We start from the raw sequence: 25,670 nt of genomic DNA, 5'->3' as shown, positions 1-25,670 counted from the left end.
TCTTCACCCCTCTTCTCTCCCTCCTTCCTCTTCTTCTTCCAGCATCCCTCTTCCCTTCTCTTGCCGTTCTTACGAGGAAAGCAACGTAACTACTTAAAATTTTCGTCCGTACGCTAAAAATATCTTCGTAAGTGTATACCTAATATGCGTGAATGACAGATGACTTATATCTTATGAGAGAGAGAGAGAGAGAGAGAGAGAGAGAGAGAGAGAGAGAGAGAGAGAGAGAGAGAGTGAGTATATTTTATGCCTGCTGCCTCTAGACGATTTTCACTGAGAGAGAGAGAGAGAGAGAGAGAGAGAGAGAGAGAGAGAGAGAGAGAGATTTAATCAACCCCCTCACTACCCTGAACCACTCTTCAGGAGAATAAAACTGTCTAGAGGAAGCAAGATTAAACTGTCATCGTACTTCAGCCCCGCCTCCCGCACAACACCAGGCAATATGAAGTAGGTCTCACAGGGCCGTGTTCTTCGCTTCGTAAATTCCGTAACACCACTTCCTCAGTGATTTATTATTGCCGCTGCCACATATACTGTATGTCCCTCGCCCACTGAGTTACTGTACAGCCTGAAACAGCGGGCTTCAGGTCTTCTGGGAGGGGTGTTAGGAAAACGACACCTTGCACAGTGGCAGCTTTACCTCCCTGGGTCATGCTTCAGGCAGGGTTGGACCCCCGAGGATCGCCTACCAAGGGTGCGGCGGTCAGCGGGTGTCTCATTTAAATCCGTTAATTATGGCCAGGTTCGTACTTAGGAATACGAATTTCTGCACACTGGTAGATGTTTACCTCAGTCACGTTTTAGGCAGGCCGGGACCCGCGATGGCAACACCCACGAAGGGACTGATCTCTGGGGGGACAACGCTATAGTTTTACGCAAGCACAAGACTTTTGCACAGTAGTAGACCTTTACTCGGATCAGGCTTTGTAGGGGGTGGAAACGCCCGGATTCGCTCCTCTGCCTCCCCATGGTTAACTCGTTCTTTCCTCTTGTTGCGTGGGAGGTGCGGCTGTCAAAGGTGTCTCCTGTCTTTTTTCAGCTGAGTGAGTGGTAGCAGACTGAGACTGTTTCTACTGCCTCTGTTAACCCTCTCATGTTAGCGTCTACTCTTCTAATTTGGATCGTGTAACAGCAGGTCATTTTATTCAGTACAGGGCGAGTCACGGGAGGCTGAGACGGTGCTGCTGTGCTGTACGGTATCCATGCTGTGCTGCAGAGGGACGCTAGGATTCAGTGCCAATGACAAATCTAATCATCAGCTATACAAAGGTCCCTCAGCACTTCCCCCGTCCCACGAGAGGAGAATGGTGGACTGGAGGACGAGAGAATGGTGGACTGGAGGACGAGAGAATGGTAGACTGGAGGACGAGAGAATGGTGGACTGGAGGACGAGAGAATGGTGGACTGGAGGACGAGAGAATGGTGGACTGGAGGACGAGAGAATGGTGGACTGGAGGACGAGAGAATGGTGGACTGGAGGACGAGAGAATGGTGGACTGGAGGACGAGAGGATGGTGGACTGGAGGACGAGAGAATGGTGGACTGGAGGACGAGAGAATGTGGACTGGAGGACGAGAGAATGGTGGACTGGAGGACGAGAGAATGGTGGACTGGAGGACGAGAGAATGTGGACTGGAGGACGAGAGAATGGTGGACTGGAGAACGAGAGAATGGTGGACTGGAGAACAAGAGGATGGTGGACGAGAGAATAGTGGATGAGAGAATGGTGGACTTCAGCCTACAGTCCATTAGGTTCACCTTCATATGATCCTGGACAACAACAACAACAACAACAACAGCAATAGCAAAAATAAAACAAGCTCATCTGACATCCCACCAAAATGGTCAAACTTTCCAAATCTATTTAATATGATGTAAGTTGTTGTTGATGTTGTTGTTGTCTGTTGTTGTTGCAGCCCCAGGTTCATCTCACTGTAAACCCACTAGACTGCAGGCTGAAGTTATCCCCCCTTCCTGCATTCCACCATCCCTCTCTTCTAAGATAGGGAGTTGAAGACCGTATCTTTAAAACGTCCCTCCCTCCCTCTCTCTCTCTCCCGTTCCCCCTCTTCTTTCCCTTCTCTCCTCCCCCCTCCTCCTCCTCCCTGCCCTCCTTTTTTTTGCCTCCCTCTCCTCCCTTTCCCTCTCTCTCCTTCTCTCCCCTCTCTTATACCTCCGTTTTTACCAAGCTTCCTCCTTCCTCACTTTCTCCTCCTCCTCCTCCTCCCTCCGTCCCAATTCCTTTTCCTTCCATCCTCCTTCCCTCTCCTTCTAATCCTCTTCTACCCTTCCTCCTTTCCTCCCCTCCTTCTCTCTCCCTCTCTCTCTCTCTCCTTTTCCTAGAGAGATAGGTCATAGGGGGCTAGGAGGACGGCAGGATAGACACGAAGCACAAATGGTGACGCAGAAGACAGTGGAAGTAGAGTTGTAAAGGAAACATGTACTGTATTGAATCTACTAATTTCTCTACAGCATTATATGACTTAAAGACATGAAGAGAAAAACCCAGACCTTCCCATCAACTAGGAAAAATTAGATGGAGGGTGAGAGACTGACGAGAAGAGTGTATGTGAGTGAGGTGGAGGGGAGGAGAGGGAGGGGGAGGGCAAGGATGAGATGGAGGGATGGAGTGGAGAGGTATATGAGAGAGGGGGGTGTGAGATGGGAGCAGGGCAGTGAAATGGCGGGGGACAGGGCGACATGGAGGCGATTTGTTTGTGGCCACCCTTTACGGGATTAAGGCGTCTGGCAACAGATAGATAGATAGATGGATAGACAGATAACTATGCACCAAAGAATGAAAAGCCGTGACGGAAATTCCATCAAAAAGAAAGAACAGAAGAAAGCGGTGGTGGGGAGTGACTTGGTGTTGGTTTGGGTGATTGCTGTGGACGGGCGTTGCTTTGGAGTGCCCGCCGCCATAAACTAAGCGGCTGTTGGTGAGACTTCAAACCCACCGCCTAGGACGACCATCGAATTTAGGGCCAACAGTCCAGTAGGCTGAATCCTACCCCCCCTTCAATATATCCTCTCTCTCCTCTCCTTATTTTCGCACTCCCCTCTCCCCCTCCTCTTTCCTTACCCCTCCCCTCCTCTCTTCTCTCCTCTCCCCTCCTTCTCCCCTCCACGTGGTCATGCACCCAAGGGCAAGGTGTAGGAAGTACTGACCTCTGCCTGTTCCCAGAAGCGTCCTGGCAATACCAAGAAAATGCATTGCGGTCAAGAATTGTGCTCTTTTTTAAAACATTTGTACCTACAGTATTACTGCCAGTATTCCTTGGTTTCTTAAAAAAGATACCTTTCCACATATGAATGGCGTGGGATTTGTACTACATGACCTTATTTATGCTCTAAAAATATATAAGAGAAATAGGGATATTCTGATGGTAGCAAAGCACGTGGCTGGCGGACGACTCGCCACGTCCCTGCCCACACGACCCAAGCCCCGCCCCACCCAGCCACACGTCGCTTTCAATTGGCTCCGTATTTGTGACGTCACACATATACAAGGCGTTCATTGGATCCCTTCCCGTGACGTCACTAGTAAACAAAATTCTATTGGCTGGCTGGAGTTTAAGCCCCGCCTCCTCCCAGGTCTATATAATGACCCGGATTCGCGCGCATTCCTAGTAAACTCCAGGATTCGGTGGTGACAGGGAGTGTATCGTCCAGAATGCCAGCCAGTACGAGTGACAAGGCTGCTGCGGCCGAGAGAAGACGGACGAATAAACCCATCATGGAAAAGAAGCGACGTCAACGAATCAACGACTCCCTCAACCAACTCAAAAATCTGGTTCTGGAAGGACTGAAGAAAGACGTGAGTAATTTGATACGAAGTCTTTACTGAGAGCGAAATAAAATACATGTTATCACCCAAAATATCTTTACTGCCAGCATCTTATTGTTTTTTTTCACTAATTTATCATTATTACTATTTCTTATATAATGGAACCTGCTACTGCTTTTTATCTTTTTTTAAACAGAGGGGATTGTGTTGCGCACGTTACTAGATTCTTGTCAGTCCTTCAAATATTCTCGTAGCCGTTTACAGGACTTTGCGGGCTCCTGGCCTTTGGTTCCTTCTTCCTAGCATTAAAAAAAAAGTGTTAAGTTCCCTAAGTCGTGTATTCTGGCGGTGGCAAAAATAATTTACTGCAGCGTGACCTTGACTACGTATGGATTAACTGGGCTAATCTCTGTCCGTTGGAAGGTCAAAGATTTCCCTCAGCTGAGTAAGTCATCTGAAGGCAGGCGGATTAAGAGACCCGAGTGGGGATTTAAATGGTTTGGGGGGTGGTTAGTAATCCCACGGCACTTTCAAGACATAAGTAATTTTAACTTCCACTCGTGTCACTATCAAACGATTGTCTTACACATTATAAGTAGTTTGTCGCTACTTTTAGGGGTGAGTGATGGTTGTTTGAAGGAACTACCGGTATCAATTGGCACTATGAGATTTGGTTTTTGTTTTCAGACCAGTCCATTAATCCCTTTCAAACGAGATTGTGTTTATTTTATTACTGTTGTGTCCAGACGATTTTATTCAGCGCATTATTATTATTATTATTATTATTATTATTTTTAGGAGGGAGTTCTACACAGCTACAACCTTCATTAATCCTTTCACTGTTACAACACTTCCAAGGTAGATATGTAGGCACTCTCTCTCTCTCTCTCTCTCTCTCTCTCTCTCTCTCTCTCTCTCTCTCTCTCTCTATGTACCGGTATGTATTTGAAAACAGTTTGCAATCACATGAGATGAAGATGAACAGAGATATATAATGATAGCTTTGATTAAATAAATGAACAGTTTGCTGCAGAGTAATAGGACTAGACAGGCTGATAAAGTAGGAAAAATGACGGAAGCAAATATTTACACGGAAAATATCTATCTCTATCTATCTATTGCCAGACGCCTCAATCCCGTTCGGGGTGGCCACAAACAAATCTCCTCCACGTCGCCCTGTCCCCCGCCATTTCACTGCCCTGCTCCCAACTCACACACCTCCTCTCTCATATACCTCTCCACCTCATCCCTCCACCTCATCCTCGGTCTACCTCTCCCTCTCCCTCCCTCCACCTTACCTACATACACCCTCTTAGTCAGTCTTTCATTCTCCATTCTCTTCACATGTCCAAACCACCTCAGTGTATTTCTCCTAATCTTCTCAACCACATCCACATCCACCCCACAGCGTTCCTTCACTTCTTCATTCGTCAACCTGTCCCTCCACGTCACTCCTATATAAAGCCATCACTGGTCAACTACGGGATTAGTCACTATGATCTCAGGCATTTAGGACTCCCCCCCCTCTCTCTCTCTCTCTCTCTGCACATCTATGACTCAATCTCAGCTGAATAAAATCGTCTAGGGATAAGGTGAAATAGGTTACTAGAGCTGTCCCAATTTTGAGACGGTTAACAGTATCGTCACCCTGGCTCCTGTCTCATCTTTATTCAAAAAATCGTCGATCGTCAGCTGGAACAGACCACAAGTACTAACCCGACTATCAGGGGGTTAATGTGACGGTATTGACACTCTCAGCTGAATAAAATCATCTGGAGTTAGAAATAATTTAATATAATCTTGCCCTGAACGTGATTAAGTACGAACTGAGCAACGGTTCTCAACGTCTTTCGGTTCGCGCCCCCTTCGCCTCGGTTCACATATTTACGCCCCCCTCCCCCCCGCGCTTGGTCCAACGTATCCAGCCTCCCTTCTCTTCCTGCCATTATCTGACTCTACAAACTTTTTCCAGATTTATTGATATTTTTGCTACAGGCTGAAGGCGATGTTAACCGAGTTGCATACACGTTGCATTAGCTCTCCTGCAATGCATCATCTTTTCGAGGGATGGGGTGGGAAGTTGAGGGACGTGTATATTCTAACTGGAGTTTGGTCTTTCTTGCAATATATGATTAATTGGTATCTTTAACTTGCTCCTGAAACGGCCAGATTATAGAGAAAAAAAGATGAAGAATGCAACACACCTGAAGGAAAGAAACCAATTTATTACACGGGTACAAAGAAACACGTAACGGCTCTGAAGATTGACCCAGACAGACTATGAATATTGAATATGAATCAATGACCCCCAAGTTACAGACTTCATACCTTCAGTACGATGTCTGATCAATGTTCTTTCGTGTTCTTTATTCATGTTCTTTATCAGTGTTCTTTATTTACGTTATGTAGAGATTACTGGAACCGAAGGGGTTAGTTATAGTCTTCATAAAGTCCTTTACTATTAGAGATCCATTCTGAATTAAATGAAATCGTTCATTCATACCTCGCCGGCATGAGGAAGGGTTAATTCTGGCTGTCACTCCCTCCGAGGGGATGGTCCTCTCCCACAGATTTAATATGGCGAGGGGCGCCTTCGTGCGGTGGCAGTGACATAACCGCTGCCCGGTTGTACAAATATACTTCATCTACCTATCCTAAAGTGGGATGATAGTGGACTACAGGGAAGGATAAATTCAGTAGACTTCACATATTACTACTACTACTACTACTACTACTAAAATGCTCTTCTTTCCCCACAGCCATCACGATACAACAAACTGGAGAAGGCGGACATCCTGGAAATGACTGTGCGGCACGTCCAGTCCCTACACCGCCTTGACACTGCCCAGCCCCGCACCACCACCAGCGCCCTGGACTCCGCTGCAAAGTTCCGTGCGGGGTTTGGCCATTGTGCAACAGAAGTGGCCAAGTTTCTGCAGCGAGACGAAACTCTGAACACCATACAGCGGAACCGAATTGTCACACACATAGCGGCTGTGATGAAGGGGCTGCAGAACAACACAGGCAGTTGTAACAGCGCAATGGATACCACAGCTGTGCAGCAGAACATGGAGGAACAGCAACAAAACAGGGTAGAACAGCATCACTCTTACGCCAGCCCCCCTACCCAGCATCAGCATGAGCAGCGAAGCAGCGTCGACTGCCAGCGAAGCGGGTTCGATCCCCTGGTGGTTCGAAGCGTCTCATTAGTGCCCGCTCGGCTCCTTGGTGGGCAGATGGCACTAGTGCTTCCCCATGGCGTCCCAGGGTCGCTGGTGGGCCCTGGGGAGCTCCACCACGCCCCTCCCACTCCTCCCCACAGTGCCTCGTCTCCTCCCCTCTCCTACTCGTCCTCTCCGCCACCCTCCCCCTGCCGCAGCCCCTCCCCTCAGCCCCTTGACCTTGCCCCAATCAGACATCCTGAGGACGACAACTGCTGGCGTCCATGGTGAACACAAGTGGGTCCTCCTGCTTAAAGAAATCAAAGTCACATCATGTGATTTGTTCACGGTGACAAGTGGGGTGGGAGGGAAACGAAAGAGCTCAAGCCTTGTTTTTCTCTAACACTGGACACTACACAACCCAAAGCACAAGAAAAATAAGGTATACCGCTCTTGGTATCAAACATGCCAGCAAGGCATATTAAATATATATATGCAACTTTTGCTTCAGACTTGGAAACTCCAGCATGGCAGCATCTTAATGCTCTTGAACATCGAGGTACAGTGCACCGGGTGACATTCTGCCACTGGTCATGCTACAGGAGCTACACTCAACGACAGCTCTGTAAAATAATTGAGGAAATCCCAAGTGTGTTAAGCTCTTTCGCATGTTTCCCAGCCACCTATTTTTACCCAAAGGAGTACAATGTTGGAAGGTGGCTTAGGATGGAATGAGAGGTTATGAGGGAGTCACAGTAAGGCTGCCACTTTAATTCCCAACCCCACTCCACCCCATCCATCTTCCATCCTCTACAGATCTCCATAAACGACCAAGTGCAAAACCTGTATAAAATAGACCATAAGCAAATCCGGGGTTCCAACACAGAAGAGTTAAGGTCGCTTCCACACTTCACTTGCTTTCCTCCCCAACTTGGCACTCTTGATTGTGGAGGCATGGCGTTCGCTGAGGATTCCCTGGTAATTTAGAATAATGCGAATATTAAAGTTGATACGCTGGCCTATTGTACATGTTAAGCTTCACTGGGGATGCATGGAACTCTTTTTTTTTTTTTTTTTTAATGGGAACTGTTCTAATAATGCTTAGTTATGGTTCCCACTGACGAGGCCCGTACATGCCGTGGAGCCGTATACCCTGGAAGTTTCCGTGGACCCTGGTTCGATTCTGGCGTGACACTACCACAAGGGAGCACCAGATCCCTACACGGTGTACTGCACCTGTAAGACGGCCCCGCGGCATTACTTGCTTTCCCGTGGTTACCGGGTGTGCTCAGCCAAACAGACCGACAACAACGACCGCCGAAAGTGAATGAAAAGAAAATTTCGTTGGGCAGTATCGAAAAAAGGCAAGTGGGCTGTATCTTAAAAAAAAAAAAAAAAAAACTATCTTAACGAAAAAAAAAAAAAGCAAGCGAGTAAGCAGTATCTTAAAAAAATAAAATAAATGAATAAAAAGCAAGGAGTGTGTAAGTGGCGTTCAATGCTTGCCAAAACCCCCCTCATCGTATTCCCGGTCAGGCTTTAGCACGCCCCTCGCCACAAACGTTACCCCATAGTACAAACCAACCCACAAAACTGACGCGCACTGAGAGAACGGGCCCTGTTCTACGCAGCATCGGAGCTTCCCTAACACCTCTTCCTTAGCGATTCATTCTGCATATTATACCCCAATATCCTCTTGCATGTTATGGGTGTAAGTCAGGAGGTATGAATAGCGTACAAAATAATATACAGAATAAATCGCTGGGGAAGGTATGTTACGAATTCTCCCATGCTACCTAGAATACGGCCCATATAGAAAGTATTTTATATATATAAATTTAGGTGATGGTTTAGGATGTTAGTGCCTTTCTATTGCCATCTATGAGAGAGAGAGACTTCAATCCAAAAATGAACTTTGTATATAATTTCTTTACACTGCCAAACAAATTTTTTTTTTTTGTTGAGCTAAGGGACATCTGTTATTCTCTCTGTCTTTGTCTGTCTCTGTCTCTGTCTCTCTCTGCGGTAAAGAGATGCTAGTTTCCTTTACCGTTACCCAAACGATTATATTTACGTTCTTAAGTAATGTTGTGGCCAATGTTTGAATGTTTAAAAAGAGACTGTGATAATTAGCATAGGTTCAGTTTTCTTTTTCACTGATTTTTTTAAAGACAGTACAAATTCTAATAAAAATTTACGTGAAATGAATGTGCATTTTCTTAACCTTGAAAAATAAATTGTTAGGGAGTGTAATGGCGTATGGTAGTAGGCAAGGAAGAGGATATTCGTAGGCTCAAACGTACAGAAATGACAATGTTTAGGTGAGTGTGGTGCGACCTTGAATGTGAGGTCTGGGAGGGCTAGGTTTACGATTGAAGAGCTGAGAAGATGGATGGGACTGGGGTATACTGATGGGATGAGGAGGGGCAGACTAAGATGGTATGGGCATGTGGAGAGGATGGGGGATGACAGCTGGGTGCAGAAAGTGAGAAGTGTGAACGTTTGGGGGTAAGGTTGCGAGAGGCAGACCGAAAATGACCTGGGACTGGGTCATAGAGTGCGACCTCAGGGATAAGGAAGTAGGGAGGCTGCCAGAAATCGAGCAGGGTGAAGAGTCGCCATTAGGTGACCAAGGCCGACGCATACAAGCTTACTGGAGCCTTTATAAACAAACAATACGGTATGAGTCTAGCGTCTTACAGGGCCCAATTCTTTCACTCATTATTTAACCTTTACATCCACGATCTACCAACCCTGCCACCCCCCCCCCCGTAACTGCCTCACAATTCCCCAACGTAACTTCATAATTCAACAAACACCAATTTTACCCACACTTAGGAAAACACTGGCTTAGACAAAACAAAATGCGTTCTACACCCTAAATAGTCACACCCAAACAGACATGAAAAACACACTATAAGCCATCCAAACAGACATGAAAACACTAAGTCACACCCAAACAGTCGTGAAAAACACTAGTCAGATATGAAAAAACACTAAGTCACACCCAAAAAGACATGAAAAACACTAAAGCCACCCAAACAGACATGAAAAACACTAAAGCCACCCAAACAGACATGAAAAACACTAAAGCCACCCAAACAGACATGAAAAACACTAAAGCCACCCAAACAGACATGAAAAACACTAAAGCCACCCAAACAGACATGAAAAACACACTAGTCACACCCAAACAGACATGAAAAACACACTAGTCACACCAAACAGACATGAAAACACACTAGTCACACCCAAACAGACATGAAAAACACACTAGTCACACCCAAACAGACATGAAAAACATACTACAGTCACACCCAAACAGACATGAAAAACACACTAAGGTCACACCCAAACAGACATGAATTTCAAACACACTTTCAAGTCACACTCCTATAAGGCCAGTCACTCAGGCTAGAGGTACAATACATTTCAGAAATTATTAGGCTCACTTTGATTACTTTTTTCCCCTCAACACACAGGCAACATCATGATAAGGTATCTGTTAAAATTCAGTGCCTTGGAAACATATAAAATCACTATGGTCTTTTTTTTTTTTTTTCATCTAAAGGAAATGGTCCATTCATGCAACTTGAACACCAAGTTGCTGTTCCATGAAATTCAATGAACCTTAGTTATGAGGTAAGTATGAGTCTCCTTGGTTACTATTCAGATTTACCCTCCCATCTGAGCAAATCAACGGAGCAAAAAGGGGTAGGGTAGTGGATGTTGGAGTGGCCCTAATGAGAGAGGGCAGGGTTTGGAAGCTCCCTGTACTGTTGTTTGCAGATGATACTGTGTTGTTAAGTGAAGACGAAGGGGAACTGCAAGGCTTGGTGGATGAGTTTGGGAGAGTGTGTAAGAAACGGAATATAAAGGTGAATGTGGGGAAGAGTAAAGTTATGGTCTTTGAGAGAGGTGAAGTCGGTGAATGTACAGGAAGGTTGGATGGGGAGGAAATGGAAAATGTGAGTACGTTTGAGAACTTGGGTAGTGTGATGAGTAAGGATGGAAGTTTGAAGGGTGAAGTGCTTGAAAGGGTGCAACAGGAAGAAAGGTTGCTGGTTCCTTGAAAGCAGTGATAAGAAACAAGGAAGTAAGCATGGAAGTGAAAAAGCTACTACATGACAGTATTGTGATACCAACTCTAACCTATGGAAGTGAAGCTTGGACCTTCTTGAAGGGAAAGAAGACATGAGTGACAGCAGTGGAAATGAGTTATCTGAGAGGAGCATATGGAGTCACATGGAGAGACAGGCTGACAAACAAGGAAGTGAAGGAGCGTTGTGGTGTGGATGTGAATGTGACAGGAAGCGTTAGGAGAAACACACTGAGGTGGTTTGAACATGTGGAGAGGATGGAGAGTGAGAGACTGACGAGGAGAGTGTGGGTGAGGGAGAGGGAGGGGGAGGCCAAGTTTGAGATGGAGGGTTGGAGTGGAGAGATATATGAGAGAGGGGTGTGTGAGCTGGGAGCAGGGCATGAAATGGCAGGGGACAGGGCGACATGGAGGCGATTTGTTTGTGGCCACCCCTTACAGGATTAAGGCGTCTGGCAATAAACAGAAAAATAAGAAGTTTGCTCTTCATAAATATAGGACGTATACGACGTGTGGTCAAAAGGTTCTGCTGACGGTCGGAAAATAGCTTGAACCTACTGCCACAACCTTCAGTTACCAGCGCCTTCAAAATATTCCTTTCCTGCTGCCACATTTTTTTTTTTTTTCCAGCGTTTCTGCCACTGATGGAATCGTCGCTGGAACTCTTTATTTCTTGGTGGTCTTCAGGACGGTCGTTGTTTTACATTAGACGTCTTCATTCGTGTCAAATCGACGTTCCTTCATTACAATCATCAGTTTGAGGTTGAAGGAGACGGCACTAGGTGTTAAGACGTGGGAATGAAATCTGGCTGAGGTCTCAAGGCCGCATTTTCAGGTTCTCGGCCTCATCCCTCAAAGTCGGCTCTAACTTGTGCTCGTCGTGGCCGTGAAAAATATAAAGCCTTGTCATGTTTCCAAGGTCAGATCAAGGTAGCAGCTCGCATATAACAAATACACGACCCGGCGGGCAGGCACTATTACCGTCTACGTCTTCCCATCTCCTCTCTCCCACTTTTCCTCCTTTGTTACTTGCTGTCACAGTACCGTGGCGTGATGACATGGAAGAATATGCCCACATTTGGAGATCAATAAGTTTCGATATTAATCTGGTAGTCTAGTCACTCTAACAGGAGTATGCGAATAACGGCAGAAAACGACAGATTCCCCAACCCGTCCAACAGACAAATATTACAAGGAACATCTTTCGAGTTAAGCGAAAAAAAAAAAAAAATGAGGCACATCACTTGTAAAGGTGTAAGCCACTAGACTTTTTATTTTTACCGGTACTTTTCTCAGAGCCTGCTTGGTGGATTCTGGTCAAAAGAAATGAAAGCAATATTGAATCAGCAAGGCACTGCAGGCTTATTGTTATTATTCATTTAGAAGCGTCACACTATTTCACTGTAGCTTTCTTCCGAAGATTTTCATCATCATCACCGTCACGTCTCTTTTTCCAAACTAAAGGTAGGCTTAGGTATGATAGAGAAAGCCAGGGAAAGGAATGACTACGACACTGAAAGAATTAATCATGTCTAATAGAATCCCGTAGGACTTTGCCGCTCGACATGACACTCCACTACAATATATATTTTTCCTTTTCATTTCTCTTTACTCCAACTTGTCTTAAAACTGGCATCTCCCCATCCTGAATGCTCAGTTGTAAAAACAGATTATCACTAGAATATGGTGCTAATCATGAACAGGTAATATGGGAAGAATGTACACCTTGCCTTTTTCTGCCACACAGCTACGTGAAATAAGTTACATAAGGACGAAAATCAGGGTAAGGTTAAAATAGGTATACTACACATACTCGGAAGCATACTTCGGTCTTACCTGTATGCCTAATGAGTGACGTCTTAATCCCGGAGTGGGTGGCCACGAACAAATCACCTCCATCACTCCGTTTTCACGCTGTCCTCCACCAGCCTGTCCTTCCACTGTAAGTAATCGGTATCGCATCGATATGAAATAGCTGGTATCGCACACCACTACCTTCCACAGCATTCTCATACCCACTTAGCAACCAATAATTTAGATCACGTGTTCTTTGTTTATAACAGCAAGGGTAACTTAGCAATTCAGGAATTATCGAAAACTGACAAGATAATTATTGTTTTCTTTTTTATATATAATTAGCATGTCTGTGAATAGACTTAACAATGCACAAGTGCGACGGCAATAAATTCAAGATAAAAGTATAAAAGATAATTGTAAAACTGAAACTGACTCCGCTTTCAAAACAACCTCACAGGGTCCTTTATTATCATCCTCCCAGGACTGTTTCTAACTGTGTAATGTTTTAATGAATTACTTTGATTATAGCAGGTGTTTCCCCAAACTGCAATGTTTTGCAATCGGTTTTGGGAGACTGAGAGATGCATTTTCATGTATGTGCTCTATTTTATGGTTATATTAATTCTTTACATTATTCAAGACGGGCTTGATGGTTTTTTATTTCGAAAGTTGCCAAGTTAGCGCTTTTGCGTTAGACCTGTGGTTATTCGTTTTTGCTTAGTGTCAATCTTTCCCGTCTCTCTACAAATATTCTAGCAATAGTCTACAGATTTCTGTAAATTTTCAGTTGTATCCTTTAGGCTTTAGTGTATCGTCTTGCTTTTTTTCCAGAATTATTTTGTGTTGAGCGACATTCTAGCGGTCTTTCTGGAATAATATAGCGATATCTGTAAACATAGTGGCAACGCTACTTGTGGCAGGAGGCGAGGGGTTAGCTGGAACTGTTGAGTTTCCTTGCTGTCAGTGCTGTTATTCTCTAATTTCCCATGTCTCCCGTCCTAGCTGTTACTGGTGCTTCATCTGTGAGAAATAACTGACCAAGATCCTTCTCTGAACTTCAAAGTGTACCTTAAATAGAATTGGTATGTATGTGGTGGCATTTTACTCTAACATACGGCATTTAGCACCAGTACCGTTTATTATACGTAAGTTATATCACTGATATTTTTAAACAGTACTCCCCTTCATACGTTATTGCAGTAGTTTCAAAGCTAGGGGTGTCGGGAGTGGCTGTGGCAGTTTCTTTATCATCTTCCTGGGGTAACATTTGTGATGATCCTGTTTCTGTATTCCAGCACTCTGGGCGAGAGGCATGCAAGATAAATTTTTTCCGATTTCATAGTGACTCGTATACCAGGGATTCCATTGGAGAGGGGAACACTAGAGCTGAGCACGAGAATAGGGTAAATTTGCAGTTTGGACAGTCACACCTTTCATTACTTTGTTATTTATTGTGACAACTGAATTAGGAAGGCACTTTTTGGCATTTCTCTTGCAGGTGCATTGTATAGTAACTAGTAAATAAAGAAGGGGGAGAAATCTCCATCTCTTAACTCCATTTGCTGGCTTGAAATGGACTTACCTAACCAAGCCTAATTGAACCTAACCTAACCTAATTTAATGTAGAGAGGTAGGATCAAGGGTAGAGAAGGCCCCACCCCTTTGCTTGCTGAATACAAAACAAAGCATTGGAATTGGACAAGCCTTAGAGAACAGCCTCTGTAATTTAGTCAGTGCCAAAAGCATTGAAAAAACCTAAGGGGACTGAATGTTTAAGCTGAAACAATACTAAAAATATGAGGTAAAAAGGGAAAGGCACAGTTGCAGATTAAGTATTGTGAGTTGCTTCTGTTTGCATCATACCCTTGGTTAACATTATACTTCCTGACACTTCTTGTGGGGAATATACTATGCTCCTTATCCCCCCCTTCCCTTAAGGTTAATATTCCTCTTTGGGTCATTACAGGGACATTTGCTACGGGTGTTATTATTGAAGCGAGGCACGGACCTTGCTAGAGGGGAACAGGTCAAGAGTGAGAGCTAGGACTGTGCAAGATCCAGTTCTGGTACCGGTTCCATTGGATCCTAATAAATGACCTTGGAACCGAATACCTGGACAGGAACCGGTTCCTCTAAACAGATTCTCAGACTCAGACATTGAGGATGATGTTTTGGTTATCAGGCATATGTGTCCTTTGAAAGTAGTAAAACATACCATTAAATATTCTCAAATATTAATCATTAATAGCATATTGAGTCAGTAAATTATGTACTATAAACCAAAACCTGTCATGGCAATAAATATTCCTGAGTTCTTAGACTAGCCTATATTATAAATTGTTAAGAAAAATATAAAGCTAAATGTACAGAACATTCAGAGATCATTCACTTAAATTCATAAAGTTACCGTATAGGTTAACATCGGTGTGAGAAGTTGGCAAACACTGAGTGAGTGAGTAGTGGCCAATACTCATTTGGTATTATCAAGTCCCGGAACCCGGAGTCGGAAGACGTAGGCCCTGGTGACTCTCATGGCGTCTGGGTAATTACTGCATGAGGAACCGGTTCCGGAGCTGGTTCTAACGGATCCCTTCTTGGGATCCGGAACCGTGAGTGCTCAGTTTACCGGATCTTGCCCAGCCCTAGTGAGAGCAGTGGAAATGAGTTACCAGAGAGGAGCATGTGTAGTGACATGGAGGGACAGGTTGACGAATGAAATAGTGAAAGAACGTTGTGGGGTGGATGTGGATGTGACTGAGAAATACACTGAGGTGGTTTGGACATGAGGAGAGAATGGAGAATGAAAGACTGACTAAGAGGGTGTATACAGGTGAAGTGGAGGCAGGGGGAGACTGAGGATTAGGTGGAGGGATGGAGTTGAGAGGTATATGAGGGAGGGGGGAGTGAGCTGGGGGGAGGGCAGTCAAATAGTGGGTGACAGAGCGACATGGAGGTGTTTTGTCTGCTGCCACCCTTTGTAGGATTAGGGCGTCAGGCAATAGCTAGATAGAATAATACTGTATATGCACATGACCAGGTCTGTATAGTGGAACCAGGGGCATAAAGGGTAAGAGAATGAGTGTGTGGCCCATTTCTCCAGTCATGCTGTGTCCCTTCGTCATGTTTTTACTTTTCCTTCACAATTGTACCTCACCCCATCTTTGGGTGGGGGAAGGGGGTTAGGATGATGATAATTCGTATAATTTTTACCTATGGTACCGGTACTTATTATTATTGTTATTTATTTATTTTTTTACAGACTTGGGCATTGGCATGATGTGTACATGGGGCACAGTGGTCATCAATTCAAGGCTGCAGTACATGAAGACTACACATTTTATTAAGTGACTGTGATGGAAGTGATCCCGAAAAGTGTTCATCCACGTAGTGCCGGTAGTTTAGGAAAGCATCCCGTCAAATTGCACAGCATCAAAAGATAGAATAACGAGCTTTCACAATTTCTCCTTTTCATTTCACGTACGATGAATTAATACGTTAATGTGAACACAAGAAAATTACAGGAGGTAGCTAAATATGACTGCAAGTTTTATAAGCGTTATAGACTTAGTTACCCAAATATAATTGAAAATGTAACTGTGATGTTTTATTACAAGTTTCTCATGTTTATAATAAATATTTAGGTGGTTTGGCTCCAGTGGTATGGCCATAAGAACGAGAGAAAATAGTATGATAGAAGATAAACAAATGCATTAGTTTCAGAATTGACATAGGTATGGTGTGTTTGACTCCAGTGGTAAGGCAGACACTAAAAGATAACTGGAAATGCCATTGTGAAGATGTATTACAAAAGCTGTCCAAGTAAAGTGTGGAGGAAAGTGATTTTGATCTAGTGGTAGAGCTTGACACTGAGCTTATTGCTGCTCTGTACTAAACCTTGAAGATGGACAGAGTGTGAGTTTCCCAAATATGACTGGAAATATTGATGGGAAGACAAATGACAAGAATTCCCCAAGTAACTAAAGTGCACTTCTTGTCTTCATTGGTAGTTGCATTGGTTCTCTGACAAAGATCTGTATCCCCTTTATCTTAGTTGATGGCAAAGTGTAGTCACATTGATGGGTAAATTTGTCTAGTAACCAGAGACATTCCTGCCTCATCACTTAGGCTTATTGAATTTCATGCAACCACAACTTGGCATTCAGTTTGTGTGGGTGGCCAGGTTTGTCAGATGAAAACAAGCTGATCCTATTAAAATGGCGGCGGATGATCCAGAGAGCGGACACTCGGGTTTACCGCCCCACCCTCCCCCTCGTCCCCGTGTCTGTAGCCACACCCACAGCCACCTTGACTGTGAGGACGACATGACACCCAAGCAGCGGGCAGACTTTGCCATCATCAAGTTTGTGGCTGGTCTGGTGCTGACGGTGATGCGCAAGTTCTGGGTGACGTCTTCAACGGTCGTGGTGGCCATATTTGTCCTTTACTGGCTGTATGGAGGACTCCTGGCTTTACTACTTCTACTTTTTGCTCTCTCAGGTAATAATGTCGGTCCAGTATTAACTTCTACGCCTCAGTGACTTCTCTTATTGAGTTTCATATATTGGCTGTATGGAGGGCTGTTCGCATTGGTCCTCATACTGTTTATTCTCTCAAGTAACCGTCAGCTGTGTACAGAATTCACATCGTTAATCCTATGACGTTTTTTTCCCCCCTTCTGTCAGGCCACCACCACGTGCCTATGGTATATCTAGGGATTTACTGGCTCTGTGGTGGACTTCTGGCTCAGCCGCTGCACAATTTTTGCCCACAATTATCATCAGTTCAGTATTAAGCCTGTCAACCTGATGTTGTGGTTAAGTTTTAATCACTCAGTCTGGTGACCTTTTTTTCTCTTATTCTTCCTTCACAGATGATCAGGTTTCACTGGGATTACATTATTTGGGCTGGAGGGCTTAGATATGGCCTTCATTAACCTGTTCAGCATGAGATATTGCCTAAGTTGAATAAATGGTATGAGGTTGCAAAAATACAGAACCATAATATAGAAATGCAAGGGCTAATGAAACAGTCATTAGATTGAAATGGTTAAGCTGTACTCTTGTCACATCCACTTCCTTCTCCGGTGACTGTATTTTATATTTTTACTTTCATTATTTTTGATTATCCATTCAGCTTACATATACAGCCCAGTGCATATCTTACCTAATCAGATCTGTCCTCATTGTATGTGTAAACAGCCCAGATGTATATCTTAATGAATTCTGTTCCACTTCCCCTGTACTGTATTTGACATATCGCACTGTCTAGTGTGTTGAGTATGGGATGAGCTTTATTATTTGGCATTTATTTATAGATCATCATTGATCTGACTTTTCCTTTTTCATGCCAAAGGAGGGGATGAATTAGCACTAATAATTTGATACTCAAGTGGGGTTGGTGGAGGATTAGTGCCCCTCCCTGTAAAAACAATTAACTTTAATCCCTTGGCCACCCCATTTGGGATACATGGTGTCTGGCAATGAATGAATGAATTTGATACTGTTTATTTTTTCAGTACCATTCCCAAGGGTATGATGAGGCTTATTATATTGGTATTTATTTTTTGTTTTCCATCAGGATGGAATGAAGTTTTTATTGGTCTGTCTATCTATCTATCTATCATCCAATCCTACATTGCTCCATGTGGAGCGTAGGAGCCCGGGGCTAGGCAGTTGATCCCGACATTTAAGATGAGAGTGACCAGCCTCACTCACCAATATTATTTATTTTATTTAACCCTATTTGTTTATTTTTTGCAGGTGTTATGTATCAAATCAGTGACCTGCTAGTCTACTGGCCCAACTTTCCACCGGACTCTCGATCTCTGGTTCAACCCCCATCCTCCCTGGGGCTGCCATCCGAGACGCTCTTCCTGTATGCCCGTGATGGCACCAAACTACATGCCATCTTTGTCAAGCAGGCACCCGCAGCGCTGTCCGCAGCACCCACGTTTATTTACTTCCACGGCAATGCGGGAAACCTTGGACACCGGTAAAAAAAAAAATAGGAATCTTTTCTCTACATACTCCCTTACGGACTCAGGGCTGACTTGCACTAGAAGCTGCGCAAGCTGTGCTGTGTATGTGCCATGTCTGAATTGCAGTTGTGCGTATTGAGTACACCACTCAATGTAGCTTTTGGTTGAATTACATCATCAGTTAAGCATAAATGTAAGTCAGACTCATAGCACACATATATAATATGGCTCACAGCTTTTGATGTGTGACAGCCTTTAGGGCCACATTGTAGGTGGCATAATGAGTTTCATAGCATCACTGACTCAGTGGTTTATTTTGCATATTGCAGTTTTTTTCATAATATATCTTACCAAGACAGATTACATCATGTCAGTGAAAAGGATATATAAATGATACAAAAATTGGCAAGAATGTGCTACAAGACCTCTTATGCCTATCAGATCAAAACAAGTGGACCCACCAGACTAACTTGCAAGCATATGATAAAGTCCCTAATAACTCAGTCTTGGTTTTGCAGGAAGAACAGGAGACATGGTAAGTTTCTTTCCTTGTCCTTCCTCCAAAAGCAAGAACAATAGCTATGATAGTTTTACTTGTAACTAAGGCTTTTTTGTGTTAAGAGTAAGATATATGGGGATATTGTACATTGTCCTTGACCTTCCAGAAACAGTTCAGTTATGTGGTTATCATTCATGATCTGTATTAGTTGTATGGAGGGAGTGTCATGAGGTTTGAGGATGATACAGGATTGGATGAAATGGATTGAACAGCAGTAGTGTTAGGAGACAGAAAAATAAATTTTTAACTTCATAGCTTTTCTTTACAGCTTAAGCAGTGTGACTGATCATTATCAGTGGCAGGGGGTGAACTTAATATTACTGTGCAGAACTACAATACCAGGTGCTGACAAGGAGCCTTCATGTGGTGGTGCTGTGCACCTTGGGTGAAGCAGCTGTGGCATGTACTTGGGAACTAATCTCATCATACCCTTCACCTCACCATGGGAAAGATCCTGGTCTAATCCTGACAAGGCTGTCTACCACAAGGGAGCATTGGATCACTATGTTTTGTATGCGCTGTACTGTACAGTACTGTACCTGTAGAATGGCCCCACAGAAGCAGTTGCATATCTGTGGTTAGCAGGCTCAGTCAGACAGATTGGAATTAAGCAACATCAACACTTGAGAATACTGATAGCAAGTGTAGTACAGGATTCATTGATGAGTGGAGGGATAGAATGGAGAGAACAAGAGTATACATTATATATCCATTCTTCCACCTTTTTTTTTTACCCTGATCTGTAATATTTAGTTTCCATGTCAGTACAGAACAAGGCCAATGCATGCAAGCATGTTGGAGCCTTTATAAACGATACAACAATTTGCAGGAGAGAGAGAGAGAAGAGGGGGTAGAAGGTGGGTAAGGGTGATGGTAATTGTGATGATAAACCAGCTCAGCTTCTCACCACATCTTTCCTTGCCTTACAGACTGAGCAATGTGTATGGGCTGTATCGTTGGCTGGGGGTGAACTTGCTCTTGCTAGAATACCGGGGCTATGGGTTGAGTGGTGGCCATCCCTCTGAAGCCGGGCTGTATCTGGATGCTCAGGCTGCAGTCTCCTACCTCAAGACTCGCACGGACATCGACCAGACCAAGATTATTATATTTGGTCGATCCTTAGGTCAGTCATCATGTCTTTCAGGACTGGTGTAATGGCATTAGTGGGATGATTTTATGACTTGGTATGGTATTCAAGTTGTGGATTGGCTGGTTTCATCAGGTCAAAACAGATGAACAGCAGGAGCTAATAATACCCACTTTACTGAATATTTGATGGGGTTGTCTTGTTTCTTGCCATTATTTTTACTGGGATGTTTTTATGACTTAGTGCTCAAGTACTGGGAGTGGCAAGTTCCATCAGGAAAACAAACTATAACATGTTTATACTCCAGTGTGACAAAGGTCCTTAACTCCTTTCAGCCCAGTTGATGGCCAGGTGTTTTCAGACTGAAGGGGAAATTTACTTAGTAACCAAGGAGACTCATTGTAACCTCCTAACTAAAGGTCATCAGATTTTATGTAGCCATGACAGTGTAAAATTTTCTAGCTTATTTCATGTGGCTCAGTGGCAGAAAAAAACAATATTGCAGCTGTACATTCTTTCCATGGTAGATGGAATGAACAGTTATGCAAGTCTGTTTGCTGATGATGCAAAGATCTTGAGGAGCGTAGAAGTCAAGGAAGACTAAAATGCTGCAGGAAGACCTGAATAGGATCCAGAATTGGAGCCAGATGTGGGAAATTATATTTAATGCAAAAAAATGTAAAATATTGGAAATGGGTAAGAGTGCCAAGAGGCCATCACTGACTCACATGATGGGTAGTGAACCAATAAAAAAAGTGAGAGAAGAGAAAGATTTGGGAGTGCTGGTCCAGGGTAGTTTGTCACCGGAAAAACACATTAACAAGATAGTTACAGAGACGTACAATCTCTTGACTTGTAGCATTCCCTTACATGGATGAGGAAATGCTGAAAAAATTGATAGAGGCCATGATCCACCCCAGGTTGGAATATGTGGCAGTAGTGTGGTCCCCACACAAGAAGAAAGATATAAATAAGATCGAGAGAATAGTTCGTACAAAGAACGGCAACTAAGATGGTCCCCAGCCTGGCTGATCTGTCTTACGGAGAGAGGCTGGCAAAGCTGGACCTGCCTTCCTTGAAGAAAGGAGAGAGAGGGGCGACATGACTGCTGTGTTCAGGGCCATGATGGGACTAGATAAAATTTATAAAAAATTATCTGTTTGTATGGGATGGCTGAGTAACAAGAGGACAGGGAATGAAACTGAAAAAGCCAAGTTGTCTGAAGGATATCAAGAAATATAGCTTTCCTTATAGATGCATAGACCTGTGGAACACCCTGGACAAAGAGATCGTTCAGTCTAAAAACTTGAACGAGTTCAAAACAAAACTTGACAGTGAGAAAAAGAGGCGGGACCCCACAAGCGTTGCTCATTTCCTGTATATCACAACTAGGTAAATACATAATGGCTATAGACACAGCACATGACTCTGAGGTTGTCATTATCTTACCCTGGCAACCTACCATTCAAAAGTGTCTCCGATTTTGTATCACATTATGCACAAATCATATGCACGAATGTATTGTACACGAATATTATTATACATGCACATATTATACATGTATCACTTGTGTCTCATGTTATACACGAAATGGGACGCACTATCGAATGGTGGGTTGCCAGGTTACGATAATGACAACCTCAGAGTTGTGCACTGCGTCTATAGCATATCAGTCAGGTGTTAATCAGTTCTGTGACTTAACACTGAAGATGGAGGCAAGGCAGTTTTAGGCCAAGTTGAGGTGAAGAGGATATAACTTCATGGCGGTGCATTCAACAGGTGGTGCCGTAGCGGTGGATTGTGTGAGCCGGGCGGAGGTGAGCAGTAGAGTGGCCGGTGTGGTGCTGGAAAACACCTTCACATCCATACCTGACATGGCCACTGTTCTCTTCTCCAGTGTTACCTTCCTGGCTAGACTACCCAACTGGTGCCACAAGAACAAGGTACAGCCTCTCTCTCTCTCTCTCTCTCTCTCTCTCTCTCTCTCTCACTCTAGCTTCTTGTACTTGTAATGCAAATAAAATGTAATTACTTTCATCATTGTCATTGTTATGATGATGATCATGTTCAACATCAGTTATAATGGTTATGAGCAGTATTCATTTAGAAATAAAATAATTAAGGAAAGTATTGGCATACCTGACAGTATTGTTAAAACTATTAATGTTGACTTAGAGGTGAAGACATAGCAGGAATGTGTGATATTGCAGTACTTCTGTGACTATTTTAATTCAGTTATTTTAATTCAGTTATTTCAGTAATCCATGTATCCAGCACATGTTCCTTTATTGCCCCATCAGGATTGTAGGGTCTTGTGATAAATCCATATAAATTATACTATAATATTGAAAATTCCTTCTTTGGAATATTGTTATTATTAATCATCAGTTTGTTTCTCCATATTTTTCTTAAGATTTGTATATGAACAAGGAATGAGCTTTAAAAGATATAAAGCAACTTATTTTTCTATCTATCTATTGCCAGACACCATAATCCCGTAAAGGGTGGCCATTTGACACTGAGTAGTTGTTTTACAGGGAGGGGCACCAACCCACTTGTTGACACGTAGGGAGCATGTATGGTTTGGTTATATGGTTACCACCCAGCGTTGTAAATGGTTTCTTGGCTTACAGGAAACCATTTGGCTTGTCACTCAATGTAAAGCCACCTGTAAAGGAAAGAAAAGCAATAAGAAGTGACAGGAAAGATGGGAGAAATAGGAAGAAGGGAGGGCAGGCACAGAAAAAGAATGATAAAAGCTAAGGAAGTAGGCAACACTACATCAAGTGAGTGGATGATGGTCGCCACCACCTGTAATGATATTTCTTAAACAATAGCTTGCTCATAACTCTGAAAGTAGTGTCAGATTTTCAGATTTGTGAAGATGGACTGAATTCATTGGGTGTGATGCAGATTAGGTCTCTGTCTGTCTTTCTGTCTATCTATCTATCTATCTATCTATCTATCTGTCTATCTATAGAGATATATATATATATATATACACCGGTATATACTGTAGATGTATAGATAGATATAGAAAGATAGATAGATAGATAGATACTGGTATATGTGTGTAGATAGATAGATAGATACCCTGCTGAAAATTATTGCCATTATATATGTTTGTTTCAGTACCTCTCCAAGTATAAGATGTGCCGTGTGGTTGTGCCGACGCTGCTGGTATCGGGTCAAGCCGACACACTAGTGCCACCGCGAATGATGGTGGAGCTGTACCGCTGCTGTGCCTCCCCTGCCAAGCGACTCATGCAGTTCACACACGGATCACACAACGAGACCTGGCGATGTCCGGGCTATTATCAGGTCCTGGCTCACTTCCTGGATGAGGTGAGTAATGCACACTTTCGCGGTATTCCTGAAAGTGTCCAACCCCCTCTTTGGATGCGGATCTGTGTCCAAACAAAGAAATATTCGCCATAAATCAGGAATTGCATCTAGCATCCTGAAATTTGGTCTGATATCAGCCTGATTGAATTTCCAGTTCAGTGATATTTTCATTTATGGGAAAATTAGAAAACATGACCAAAAAACACAGAAAAAAGGTGGTACGGTGTCAACATTTTTATGCACGCTTTCAAATTATACTCGTCAGAACTACAGTATTTACACTTTATGCAGTATAACTTTAATTTTTCTTTCATCTTATTCCACAAAGTCTCAGCTAACAGCATAAAAACAAATTTGTTAATCCGAATACAGTGTTTTTGGGTGAAAAAATGATCGGGATAGAAAAAAACTCGAACGCATGGATTTGGTATAAACTATAAATATTCTTTTACGCTTTTTCAACTTACACTTGTCATAGCAGTTATGCATTATTACTGTCTTTTTTCTCTCAAGTTATTCTACAAAGTCCCAGCTTTCTAATATTATAAAAACAAATCCGCACATTCAAATATTTCAGGGTGAAATATGATCGGAAAATAGAAAACTCGAGCGTGCGGGAAGGTAGGAGGGAGGGAGAGTGGGGTAGGGGGGAAAGAGGGAGGGTTCTGCTGGCTGCAGGGGGGTTGAACCACGAAAATGTTAATTGGCTGTGCAGTGCATCAGCATTATTACTGTTAATACTATCATTATCATCATCCTCAGTATCACAGTACGACCGCCGCCTTCAAGTGCACATAGCCAGTGTCAAAAACAGTTTTTGATAGCAAGAAAGAGGGTACAAGTACTGGTGGAAGAGGCATCTTTATGTAGGATGGAAAAAGAGAGTGGAGCGGTATATTGGTGAGACAGTAGAGGAAGAGGAGAGTTCAAATGTGATTGGTGAGTGTGGACAAAGTAGCCTGGAGGTGGTTCTGTCATGAATATCCCCCATTGGGGGGTTCCTAGGAAGAAGCAAAATGTCAAGAAATTATGATAAACACTCATACTTTAGGTAGTAGGTGATTGGCTGATGTCAGCTGTGGGAGATACTACTGTAGCTACTTTAGGACTGAAGTGTGGCTGCTGGCTGGGAAAATAGCCACACAATCATCATTTGTTGGCCAAAAACTGTAAGCCTCAAATAAACCTTCATCATCCAAGCTGAGACCACATTATTATAAACTTTAGTACACATCTCAGATTTCTGTTTTACCAACAGATTCCAGCAGCTGTTGGGAAGTAACTAGCAGGTTTTGTCACTTGGTTTAACATTCAGTCCATAAGAAAGCATCAGCTGTATAGTGGGCAACATCAATATGGGGATTTCTGAAGAGGAAGCATGGTTTTACTTTATTTATTTTTTATTATTATTATTATTTTTTAAAGGTTAATGATGGTGATTATTTTATTCAAACTCCACAGGTCTTCAAGCGGACCACACAACCTCCAGTTCTTCATCCTGGGATAGTCTGCTTCTCTGAGTCTGAGGTTCTCTAGCCCAAGCCATCCTTCTTAGCCAACTATTTCATTAACCTGTCTAATCTAGCCCAGTCCATCCTCCCTAGCCAACCATCTCACTGTCAAGTCAACCTAACCATCTTAGCTGTCAAATTAAGTCCAAGTCATCCTTTCAAACCAACCCCTTCATGTCAAATCAAGTCAGCCAGCTCTCCTGTCATGTCAAGCCAGCCTCTTCACCTGTCAACCTCACCTGTCAGATCAAGCCACCCTTTTCATCTGTCAGCCTTGCTTGTCAAGTCAGACCAGTCTCTTCACCTCTCAGACCAAGCCACCACACCCACATTCCTTGCCAGCACCC

At 43.4% G+C, this 25,670-nt stretch overlaps 2 protein-coding genes across 2 annotated transcripts; both read left to right on the top strand.

Moving 5' to 3' along the window:
• Positions 1–3,673: 3,673 nt before the first annotated feature.
• On the top strand, positions 3,674–7,239 carry LOC145415995 (protein hairy-like). Its single transcript, XM_080285095.1, has 3 exons — positions 3,674–3,817; positions 6,547–6,879; positions 6,955–7,239. Exons 1-3 carry the CDS (start codon positions 3,674–3,676, stop codon positions 7,237–7,239), a joined length of 762 nt encoding a protein of 253 aa, XP_080141221.1.
• Positions 7,240–17,058: 9,819 nt separating this feature from the next.
• Positions 17,059–25,348, top strand: Bem46 (abhydrolase domain containing 13-like protein Bem46). Its single transcript, XM_080285215.1, has 6 exons — positions 17,059–17,341; positions 18,604–18,835; positions 20,310–20,503; positions 22,247–22,410; positions 23,600–23,812; positions 25,274–25,348. Exons 1-6 carry the CDS (start codon positions 17,059–17,061, stop codon positions 25,346–25,348), a joined length of 1,161 nt encoding a protein of 386 aa, XP_080141341.1.
• Positions 25,349–25,670: the final 322 nt, after the last annotated feature.

This window comes from Coenobita brevimanus, chromosome 104 (assembly GCF_032717465.1).
Source record: "Coenobita brevimanus isolate Jiangsu-jjx chromosome 104, ASM3271746v2, whole genome shotgun sequence".
In the NCBI taxonomy this organism is placed as follows: Eukaryota; Metazoa; Arthropoda; class Malacostraca; order Decapoda; family Coenobitidae; genus Coenobita; species Coenobita brevimanus.
The sequence above is the reverse complement of the archived record's forward strand: the minus strand, read 5'-3'. Positions and strand labels throughout refer to the sequence as shown.